Source organism: Mchenga conophoros, linkage group LG2 (genome assembly GCF_057382185.1).
Source record: "Mchenga conophoros isolate Kocher_MC1m ecotype Shallow Benthic linkage group LG2, M_conophoros_male_GT1.1, whole genome shotgun sequence".
NCBI lineage: Eukaryota > Metazoa > Chordata > Actinopteri > Cichliformes > Cichlidae > Mchenga > Mchenga conophoros.
In genome coordinates this window covers 31,779,153-31,791,077 of record NC_140527.1, presented here as the reverse complement: position 1 = coordinate 31,791,077, position 11,925 = coordinate 31,779,153, and the positions used below count along the sequence as shown (strand labels likewise).

At 44.3% G+C, this 11,925-nt stretch overlaps 1 protein-coding gene across 1 annotated transcript; it reads left to right on the top strand.

Moving 5' to 3' along the window:
• The first annotated feature begins 9,469 nt into the window (after nucleotides 1–9,469).
• smim32 (small integral membrane protein 32) lies at nucleotides 9,470–11,571 on the top strand. The gene is made up of 2 exons (XM_085248316.1): nucleotides 9,470–10,140; nucleotides 10,483–11,571. The coding sequence occupies exon 2, from the start codon at nucleotides 10,517–10,519 to the stop codon at nucleotides 10,856–10,858; it is 342 nt and encodes a 113-aa protein (XP_085104442.1). The 5' UTR covers nucleotides 9,470–10,140; nucleotides 10,483–10,516; the 3' UTR covers nucleotides 10,859–11,571.
• Nucleotides 11,572–11,925: the final 354 nt, after the last annotated feature.

Below are 11,925 nucleotides of genomic sequence, written 5' to 3'. Positions count from 1 at the left end.
AAAAACAGCATGCCCAACACCAGAAAACTTAGCTTTATTGTCAATACAAAACGTAGGCACGAGAGTAACACCTTCAATATCAGTAGCCAGAGGCACGGGAAAGACAGCTTCTTCACTGGCCTCCGAGAAAACAGACTGTGACACGGTGCCTGGGGGGGTGACAGAGTTAACAGTACCGGTACACGGGGTCTTCATCTCTGAGACATTTATTGTCCCTCCGAGCCCCTCGCTCTCAGTACATCCAGAGCGATTAGGTGGACACAAAACATCGTCACTAACCTCCGAGCGTCGGGCGATGCGGTGGCGACGCGAACGCCGTTTCTTCTTGGCCGTGGGTCCCGTTGACGTGGAAAGTGGAGCCTCTTGCGGCGTCGCAGAGGCTGAGGCGGCGAGTGTTGGCGGGGCGGCAGGCGGGAGCTCCAGGCAACTCCGGGGGCCCCCAAGGGCTAGGCGTGTCCCGCGGAAGATCTCACCGTAGTGAGGAGCGAGCCATGGCTCCTCCCGTAGCTCCTCCTGCAGTTGCGCGCATGCGGCGCGCTGCCGCCCCTCGAGGTCGGAATCCAGGCCCCCCACAGCTTCCTCGTGTAGCTCAGTGGAGGGCGACACATGCCGTAGCGATGAGCGACGGCGACGTGAACGTCGCTTCCGTCTTGAAGTGGACGCGGACGGAACTTGGATTTCTGTGGCGAGCGGCTCCTCGTCTTCCGACCACATCCGCGCCAGATAAGAAGCGGGAGAAGTGTAGTCCGATCGAGGCGGCGAGGACGGGCGGCCGGTCCGAGGCGGGGCGGCTGGCAGAAGCTCCTCCTCGGAGATAAGCCAGGGCTTCCAGCGTAGCTCGTCCTCCCGATACGCCCGCAACACCTGCTGCCGCTCCTCCTCACCGAAGTCAATAGCCTCGGGCATCTCCGTGCAGACAGGCGGTGGCGAAGATGCGGAAGCCGATGAAGTGTGTGTGTCGGTGGTGAGCCTCACCGTTCCGACTCTGACCGCCACTGGTTCATGAGGTAGCGGGGTAACACCGCAACAGCATGGCTCTGGTGACGACTCACGCTCGCCGGGCCGCTGCTGCTGCGGGCGGAGTCGGAGAGTGGAGACGAGAAAGTCGCTGACGAGGGGGTGCAGCGTCTCCCATAACCAGGGGAACACGGACACGCACACCCCTACTTGGCGGGCTAACTCTTCCCGTTCCCCCTGTCTGGGACAGTGCAGCCATCGGTCGCATAGCGACTCCACTGTCCGGACGATCTCCATGTCATGTGTCGCTGGGTCCGGCATGCTCGCGTCGTACTGTCACGGTCTGCGGAGGCAGACCGTGCGGAAAGGTGTGTGGTGGACCCAGGTGCGAACACAAACGAGGATGCAGGAGTGGATTCCAACAAAACGAGCCTTTTATTATGGCTGATGAAAAGAACAAAAACAGAATGAGGGCAGCTGACACACATGAACTTAACGACAGGACAGAAGGAGTGAAACTGAATACACTGACCGTGAATACAGACTTTCAAAGTAAAACAGGAAACATGGAGATTAGACAAGACACATGAACCGGGGAGACGTAGTACAGGGGAGATGACATAACCGACAGCATGGACTTGACAATATAAGACACGCAGACATAAACACACGAAGGGCAAGGGAGACTTAATACACGGGTAATATGTACAAATGGCTGGACTGCCTTAGTGACCCTAAACAAAGAATAAACATCAAAATAGGCTAAAACACAAAACACTGGGTCGCACGACCCAGGACCATGACAGTCACTTTTTAAAAAAAAAAACTTTTACTGCCTCTACTGCAATAATAAAAACGCGAACAAACACCTTTAGTTTTCACTAAAACCTGCCTTAAATGGTCTTCTTTTAGATGACAAACAGCAGATTTTGGTGTCCTTGTTTCCACTGAAATTTATTTTTGTGACTATTGAGACACGACAGGGTTATACAGAAGATGTCATTTCAGGAGAAGAAATATTTTGATTAAAAAGTCTTCCATTCATTTTGCCTTTTTCTGCCTGTCAGGATCCTTGTAAAGATTTGTCCTAGACTTCCTTTGTTTTGGGTGATTTTTTTTGTTTGGTTTTTTGCTTCCTTTGTGATTTTGAAGGTTTTGCTCATTTTATGGGACTCCTGTGTTCCCTCTGTGTGTCTGCTTTACTCGGCTTTATTCTGAAGATTAGCTCCTTAAGAGACCTTCTGTGTTTTTACTTCCCTCCTTTTGTTTTTCCCATCCTCATTAGTGTCTGAGTTTTTGTGTACATGTGTTTTTCCTTCAGTCTTATGTCAGGCTGTCGTTACTAACTTTTGTTGTTAAGTGTTCCCCGTTTTAATTTTCTCCAGCTGGCTCTCTGCATTTAGATGGCTTGTATCGTTTTTACTTTTACCACACCAAGTTTTTCCACAATCTGATTGCCTGCACACTGGGTCCTTTGCTGTCTTGACTACTGGCATTGATACCTTGGATTTTTCCTCGTCTTTGGGAGTCATGATGGTGTAGGCAGTGAAGGAAGTCTGTTATGTGCTGGCTATGCTACAGTCCAAAAGAAAGTTTCTGACCGTGACAATACCCACTACTAAAAATCCCACCTCGTGTAATAGGATTTAATCATTTGGGCAAAATCTTTCTAGTAACAATTTTAAACATGCAGAAAAGAAGTAGTTACATAGGAGAATCCATTACCTTGAATTATAACCTCTGACAACTCCTCACTTTGTTTTTTCTGGTCTTTCTGCCTCTTTATGCAGACCAATAAAGCCAAAATTCTTTAAAAAAAGAAAAGAAAAAAAGACTTCCTTTAATCCTGCACAGAAATGCTGTAAAGCACACAAAAACACAAACAGCAGCCCAGACCCTTACTGGACTATCTCCATAGCAACAAAGTCAGTTCAGAGGGATATGTGCTTTTGGACATTCACTGGAAATTCTATTATCTGATTTCCTTCAGTGCTCTCCCTGAGACTTTTGATATGTTTTGGGCCTTAAGGGTATTACTCAATAACACACCCTGTCAGGCTAGGTGTGTATTTATGTGTATCCATGTTTGTGTTTAAACCTGGAGGTAACATTTTATGGAAGTGCGTATGTTGATGCTTGTTTGTGTATGATCTGTAAGCTATCACTGGCCTATCAGCTGGCGTTAATGACAATGAGGACATTTGTGTGTGTGTGTGTGTGTGTGTGTGTGTGTGTGTGTGTGTGTGTGTGTGTGTGTGTGTGTGTGTGTGTGTGTGCACATGTGTGTCTTAGAGCAACGCAGTATAACTGACATCCCCTCTGTGGTGTAATTTGTCCCAGAAGCCCAGGGCCAGGAAGTGTTTGTTGTCTGTTTCCCTCTTAACTCCTTTTCTCCCTCACCCTCCATCCTTCTCACCTCCTTCATCAGTCCTTCTCTCTCTCCCGGCAAAGCAGTGAACAATGTGACCTCCTGCCTCCGAAAGACAGAGATTCCAGGGATTTTGGAGGAAACATTACACTCTCTCCCATGTTCCCCATCCTACTGCCTAGAAGCCGTTTTAGAAGACAGACTTAGCAGCATGCACACACACACACAATGCTTGTATAAATACAAGCTTATGTAGAAGCTTACTCTTCCTCATATGATATAATATTAGAAGCTTGAATACATACGTAGGCGGGCACTAACGCCATCTTTGCCAGAAATCTGCACACATTACACACACTGAAGTATGAATACTCTCACATGCATACACACCAGACTGTCTGTTACAAACACTCACGTTTAAACAGTAAATGCTAGCTTGCTTGTACACAAACAAAAGCTTGCACAAATATATTAATGGGACACCGAAGTGTTGTTGAACTCAAAAGTCACTCTTGCTTTCAAAGACAAGCATGTGTTTGTGGCGGGGTGTGGCGGATGCACCTGCACGGCATCCGCAAGCCACACCCTGCCACAGTGTTGCTCATCATTTTTGCACGATAACGCACAAAGACAGCTCCTGTCCAAGGCACCATTCACACCCATAGGCCCTCTCACTTTCCCATCACAATCCTCATTAGGGGAAAGCCCTCTGGAGAGAAGCTCATCAAGAAAAACCTTTTAAACAAACCAAAGGTCAGCTGTACAGCATGTAACCACAGCCTTAGAATCATACTCACTTCTCAGATAAAAGACAGCATAGAATGTTCTGTGCTTTTTCTCCTGTTTGCTGACATGAGAGTCTGTAAAAATCTGCAGTTTTTTGGGGGGGACCTTATTACAAATTCTCATCATTGGTGAAATCCAAATGTGCAATTTCTAGATAAGTTGAGAGGTCTGACGCTGTGGGGGTGGGCGTGGTGTGTGGGGGTTTCAAAAGGAAAGATTCGCCAAGTCTTTACCAATTCTCTAAAGCAATGTTGCGCTGGTTCAAGATGGATGAGGGGACTCGTTTGACAACTCCGAGGAGCTCTCCAGGTGGCTCAACAGGGCCTTAAGGCGCGTGAGCTGCTGCACTGAGGAATGAGAGTGTCTGCAGCCATGAGTGCACTCATAATTGCAAAGTGAGAAGCATGAAATGCTCTCACACAAGATAAATGTGTCAGGTGTGCATCTCTGTAATAAGAAGATCTTTCCCCCAGAAAGAGCTCTTTCTGTCGACCACATTTGAGGCTCGGGATAGAAATGGGTAGCGAGGGCTTTATTGGTCTGCTATTTAAAATAATCTGAAGGACAATTAAACTAATTTACCGTTCCTGCCCTGACCATCTGACAGAATTTCTCTTTAAGTGCCTACAGACAGATACTTTACTGGGATTTTAATTATTCTGCCTCTTAGTTCAACTAAAGCACTAAATACCATTTAATTGCACCATTTTCAAAGTTTTTGTAGCATTAAAGCTAGAAATCAGTCCGTTTTCTAGGTTTATTATTAAAAATAAAAAGCTACATGTTTGAGAAGAGCCACGGTTTCTGTCCTGAAAAAAGTATTGATCCTGAGAGATTAGCTTAATTCCTGAACACTAGTCACCGCCACCTGTTACCACCACCTTATAACAAATGCTCAACAATATTGTGTAGTTTCAAAATCTACAAGATTTTCCAGCAATCAGAGCGTTTGTTAACTTACAGGGTAAACATTCAACTATCAGAGTCAGCAAAAGGATGCAAAAATATCACTCGACAGTCCACCTGACTTGTATAAATGCTGAAAATCTAACAGCAGTCATATACAGCACTGAACAGTACTTTTCATGCATGACTCTGTATTTCATTATCAACATCATCAGCATCAACAACTTAGTAGTAGTCGGCTCTCATCATTTATCCACTTTGGAATCGTGACAGTGAACAACACCTGTGGAATGACCACTAAGGAGTCTAGTGGACCCGGTGCTACATTTTCTGCAGTGCAAACATTCTCCCATTCACTTTTCTATAAGACTCATTTTCCGTAAGAAAAATGAGTCTTCTGCAAGACTCATTTGTGAGTAAGAAAAGAGTCGTAGAGAGGAAGTTATGTTTATAAAAATCCCAGAGCTGCTGCAGCAACATTTCCCCTCAGTTTATTTATGTACCTACAGCATAGTTTCCCTTTTATGGGCTGGTCATAGCTTTTGCTCTATCATTCATCTTCTGACTCACTTTTCCTCTCCTTCCCTTTTGTCATTTTTTTGTTTGGATCCAGTTTTGTTTTTTTGTTCTTGTTTTCTGTACTTACTCACCCACCCTCGTGTTTTTACTTGTTTGCATTTTTCAATCTCCCGTTTGTTTCGTCTGTTTCAGCATCTCTTTGTTTGTTCTCCATACAGAGGCCGTATTCCCAGAATGTGACTGTAAACAGCAGGAGTAATACTCAGCTACACAAACACGCTGATGGTGGGATCAAAGTTTATGTCCAGTAAGGAGCACTGGTTCTGTTATTTTCCACTTGATCTGTTTGTTTCTTTTCCTGCTCCCTGTGACACTCTTCTCCACACCTTCATCCTTTTCCTCCGTCCAGATTATTTGTGTTTCAAGTGTGAGGAAGGTGAAACTCTGTTCTGTTGCACAGATATCAGACCAGGGAATAGCTTACCTCAGGTGCTCCCGCTCTTCTGTCCTAAAAGGATTTTTCACTGATCCTAAACACAACTTCCTGAAAATTACTCACATTTGAAATGAAAATTAAAAAGAATGAAACAGCGAGGCTATCTCCAAGTCAGCATCTTTGCATTCTTACATTTCCTAAGATTACACTTTGAAATGACCCGTAAAGGCTGAGTCTGCTTTCTTAGTGCAGCCCACTTGCCCTGGATTAGAATCTGAGTCCACATATAAAATGTTATTGTAATTTCACTGTGGACTTTTATTTTATTTCCTTCAGGCGATGCTCTTCAGGATTGAACTATATTTTGACCTCACAAAGAGGACTGAATGCTAATGTGCTGGTTTTTAATGTATATATAGTTTAAAATGTTGCGATGTGAGAGCCTCTGCTCATGTTGAGTATTTTTGCCCTTTTACTGTAAGACAAGTTAAAACCATCTCTTATAAATTCTCCCTGAAATGAGAAGCAGCATTTGGTGTGCTGGTGAGATAATCAAGTGACTAATTGTGCAGCATCTGATTTCTGCCAAAGGGGGGGCATTTTATCCGCTGGCAAGGAGAAATCCTATTTTGCCTGATGATTTTTCCCTCAGAGGATAAAGAGAAGATAGTTGGAAGAAAATGAATACAATTAGAGCAAATAAAAGTGGGGAGATGTCTGTCATGTCATCTTTTTAGCTTGTTTTAGGTTCTTGTTGGCAATCAGTCCCACTGATAATGGAAGTGCATTGACATAAGAGAATAAAGACCCCTAACTACACATGCACCCATCAGTGATCATCTCGTCTGTGCTGTGTTTTCCTTTCTCTGTCTGTGTTTATGTAAGTGTGTAGCTGCGTGTGTATTTTCCTCTTTGTGGTTTACACATGCCAGATGTCTCCTACACGTGTGTTTCAGTGTTCTTGTAATCCGTCTCGCTCTGTCATTTCTGTCTTGTAGTCTAGAGAGTGTGTCTGGGAACATCGCCGCTGTCAGGTGTCATGTGGATCTGCCTGTGCCTGTCTTAACTCACAAACGGATGGGGTTTTATTGTTCGGAAATATTGATTATTGATGATTTGGGGGCTTTGCTAACATTGTTTTTATGTGTTAGTGTAGCAGAGATGGATGGCCTCTGCAGACAGTATATGTTTGTGTGGCTATTGGACTCCTGCCATTGCAGCAAATGACTGCACTGCAAATTGAAGCTCCTGCTGTGAAAGCAAGAAAACAATATTACTCTTTCATGAAGCAAAAAATAAACAAAACTCAGCGGAGTCTATTTAGCTGTTTAGCCTCAAAGGAATTAGCAGTAACAGTTGAGTAACGCATCGTCAGGAGTACAGATTACCACCTCATTTGTTAGTGCCCTTTTCTTCACAATCGCTTGACATGGCAATAATTAATAGTGAGTGAGACTTACTGATGTAAAACAGTGGCAGAAAGCTTTGAGGAAGGACTTTATAGAAGTTCATCTTTCCCGCTGAAAATCCAAAAAATAATAACAGCCCGTGAGCAGACCCAATTCTCCAGTTAGCTGACAGCGCAGAGGCGTGTGTATCATTGCGTGTTTTATCTGCGTGTGTTAATGAGAAAGAGAGAGTGGTGTGGCTGGACTGTGTAGGCTACACATACATAATCCCTGTTGACTTGATTGACTTGCCATTTGCCTTTGGTTAGGTTCCCATCAATAGGAACATTAAGTTTCTCTCTTTTCTTCTTCTTCTTCTTGTAAAACAACATTATTAAAGTCAGAAAAATCCCCAAACTCTTAGTTTTCTTGTTTATCTCCATTCTGAGTTCACAGTGCTTCATGGATGAGTCGTCTTTCCTCTCTTTTTTGTGGATTAAAAGGATTAAGAAATAGAAAAAGATGGAGAAAGAGGGTGTAGAGAGGAAAGAAGTTGGACCACACAACAGAGAAATGGAAAAGAGACACGGGGGAATTAGTGAGGCAAAGATAACTCAAAGTGTGGGATGTAAAAATATGATGCATAGGGGCAGTGGTGTGTTATTTAGTGTTTGCGTGTGCATACATGGCTTAAAGGAGCACATGAACAAACACAAAGAAAAAGTTTCATATGCAAAGACACTTAATGAAGTTGGTGGAGGCTTACAATTCAACATTCCTAATGAAAACTCTTTGTGACTCGGAGACTGATAATTATTATATTAGCCACAGAGTGAGACATAATTCAACATATATATTAGAGGATGTCACAACCTTTTTCTCCCCTTTCTTATCCTCCTTTCAATTAAACCACACCACCTGATTAAGTGGTGTTAGTAGGTCACTTGTCAACCTGATGCCCACTTGAAGAGACTCACGCAAAATGGGTCAAATTTCCTTTGTGCTTGCAGATTCACATGTGCATTTGTGTTTGAATCTGTGATGGAGATGAGGTGGCTCATGGAGAGAAAATACAGCATGGATGCAGACTGCCATATATATTTAAAATGTGAAAAATAAACAGGAGTCTTCTGACATAATTACTGCTATCCCTCCACTATGTAAACAAGACTTTAGGCTGTATTTAGATTTCCCATATGACACTAACATTCCATCAAACTGTGGTTCACTGTAATCCGCTTTATCCATGAATACAAAGTTGATGTGGGGCACCAGGACACCTCTGGGTGTTTGTCTTTTATTTGTAGTTTGCCTCAAATGTATGAGTGTGGGTGTGCATGCAAGTTTGTGTCAATGCGGCATCAAAGTCATTTTCTAATTTGCTGTTTGCATACAGTGTGTATGTGCATGTGTGTGTGCCCCTCTGTCCTTGCTCTCGATGCCTGCCAGCCATTCTGTTGTGACGGAACAGGTGCGGATGAATATGAAACAGGTCGGCACAGCTTTTAGGGGACTTTCGCTTTGTATGCACACCCATTTCAGAAACATCACGTAAGAGCAAACTGTCCTTCGATCACCATCTTTAGAACATCTTTTTAGTGTCGAGTACTAATGTCAAACATATTTCATAGACACACACAGGTTTCAAAACAAATAAATCACATTTGAATAAATAGATCTTCTTCGTTTTTTTTTAAACTGTAATAGACCAGCAGTGTTATTTAAATGCATTTAATGTTTACCATTATGGGTAACTCAGGCACTAAGACTGTAAGACAATTGTAGAATAGATGGACCCATCCTACGATTAAATAACCCCGTTAGTTCTTACAGGCACTCTCCAACCTCACACCTTTTCCCTGTTCTCTCATCACCAGTGTGAGACATTCCCCACGCCGGGCCAGAAATGGCACTGAGTCAGATTTGTCTCACCACCGACTAAAATTATACGGAGGGACACTGACGATAGATAGATAGACAAATAGATAGATTTTTACAACACACGTCCTTGTCCGGTGACGTGTCTCTAGCTTTGTCCCTGCCCTCTCCTAATCTCTCTCACACACGCACGCGCGCGCACGTACACACACACTTTCACAAACACACACACTTGCAACCGAGGGAGGAGATGGGAAGCTGTGTGCTGTTGCATTTTGTCTCCCATTAATATCTCCTTTCATTTCATTTTAGTAGCACTGGATCGGAGCACCCGTAAGAGCAGACAGTTTGTAGTGTGAATTCAGCAAATATCGATCCTTTACTGGATAAAAGGAGAGAGAAATAGTTCGACAGCGGGCATCGCTGATTCCTTTGCGCGTTGTACAAGCACAGGCTAAGTAGTTCTAGCCGACTGCGCACAGCGACGCACAAGCACACGTGTGCGCACCAGTGATCGTCGTTGAAGTTCAGCACCTCTGACAGAACCCAGAGTCACTTGGATACTGCTACAGTAGCCAGTCTGTGCGCAACTACATGCGTAGCGAGTCGATTTGGATTTAAAAGCCAACAAGTGGAAACTCGCGTGTGTCGCTTTGCTGTAGATGTCTGATCCACGCTCATACGGATTTAAAAAGTTCGATTCGATGTGACAGGAGACCCTGCGCTATAATCATACCCGGCGACATATGGTCTGGGTATATCTGAAACTATCGACCCACCGCTTTTTCACGGCGCGTCCTCGGTGGCGCTGGAGCAGACAGAGCTGGGGACGCTGAGGAATGCGGAGCCGAGATTTTGTCTTCTTCAGTTCACCTGCGGAACTCTTCGCAGCTCACACCAAAGTAAGTAACGTCGCTGTGGGATTCCGCAAAGAGCGAAATCACAATGTCAAGCAGTATTTCGAGAAATCTACAGTGTCACTCCGGGCTACTTTGTAGTGCTTTCGTGATGGCATCACCGTGTACTGATCCTGTGTCCTGCATTTTGTATCCGTGACCTTGTCAGACTAACAGAAGCGCACGTTGATATTCTTATCCTAAAACACTATTTTCAAATTGGCCGCAAAGTGACATCTGCTGATTCTCTGTATCGCTTTGTTGTATCATAAATAGAAAACTGGGCAGGCTGAATAAAGAAAGGGTCAGTAGACTCCATAACCTTATCCACATGTTTTCATTCACCAGAAGACCAACGCTGTCGGTGAGCTCGCAAGGCGCCATGCTGAGACAGATCCTCCTCAACTCCACCGACACCCCAGACTTCGACCTGGTGCTCGTGGCACAATCCACCACACACGCCCCCTCCTCCCTGAATGCCTCCCACGGTGGCTCTGTAAGCGTGGATGCACTCCTGAGACCCACCACGGGAAGAGGGGGAGGAGGACTCCGGGAGGGCGAGCTCCACAAACCGGACCTGATCACCTACATAGTCATGTGCCTGCTGCTTTTCCTGTTGGTGCTGCTTATTGTGTTCTTCATCAACTGTCAGCTCCGGAACTCTTTCTTCGCCTCCATGCCATATGACAGATCACTGAGAGAGGCTCGGACCTCCTACAAGTAGGCCAGATCCCAAAGGTCCAATTTCTTGGATTACTGGTATTTAGAGAGACTCGTGTCAGGGGGGTTAAGGACGACCCATGAACTGCTGCTGCTGCACATACAGTATTGGACAAATGAAGTTGTTGCCTTTGTTAGCTGTCTTGGACAACCTAAGGCCTCAGTAACCTGGAATCTGTTCAGTCAAATACTTGTTTATGTTATATGATGCCACGTGCTTAGTTATAAGACTCATGATACCAAATCAAAAAGATGGCAAAGAGGAGTGCAGGTCTACGGCTGGTGGAAGGATAAGTGGCCAATCATTCCTGTTCTAATTAGAGACCCACAACCTTGTAGTTACTGATAAATAATTGCTGAAACCTTCTTGTGCACAAAGCGTAATCAATACTATTCCTTTACAGCTATGCTCCCAAGCTTGTGTTACCTCATTTTATTGGCTTCACATTTTGGCACTGACTATGTGGAAGTGAACCTCTCTCTTTCTCTCCCCATCTCTCTCTCTCTCTTGATTTGATTTGTCTAATTAAAATATGTTTCACTTTGCCAACATAGAAATGATCTATACAGTAGTCTGTATGTGAAATACTTTGTAAGACTGTAACTTAACTGTCTTGTCTTGTGAAACGAAACAGTCACCAGACGATTTCCAACCTTTTGTCCATTGTAAAATTATCAAATGCCAGATCGTTGACCTATAGCGTCGCATAAAGATATTCAAATGTATTCTGAAGTGGCAATATTCTCGTCTGTACGCCTGTAAATGAATAGCAAAGCTGAAAACGATGCTGCAGCGGCCGATGTGAAGGGCCAACTGTTTATCATCCAAAGCGTCCGTAGAGGGGCTTTTACGAGTGCCACAGGGCTGCTATTCTTATCGTGCACCTTCACTTTTAATTAACCTTTCTCTCGCAATTTATAGCTCTAATATTCTGAAGAATGAAGACTCGAGGCTGAAAAGTATGGCGAGTCCTTTGCGATAAACCAAACTGTTGTCTGCTTCAGTGCCACTGGTAATGCGCAAATCCTCACCAATCCTGTTGTTGGAAAACATCTCTCACATACCAGGAC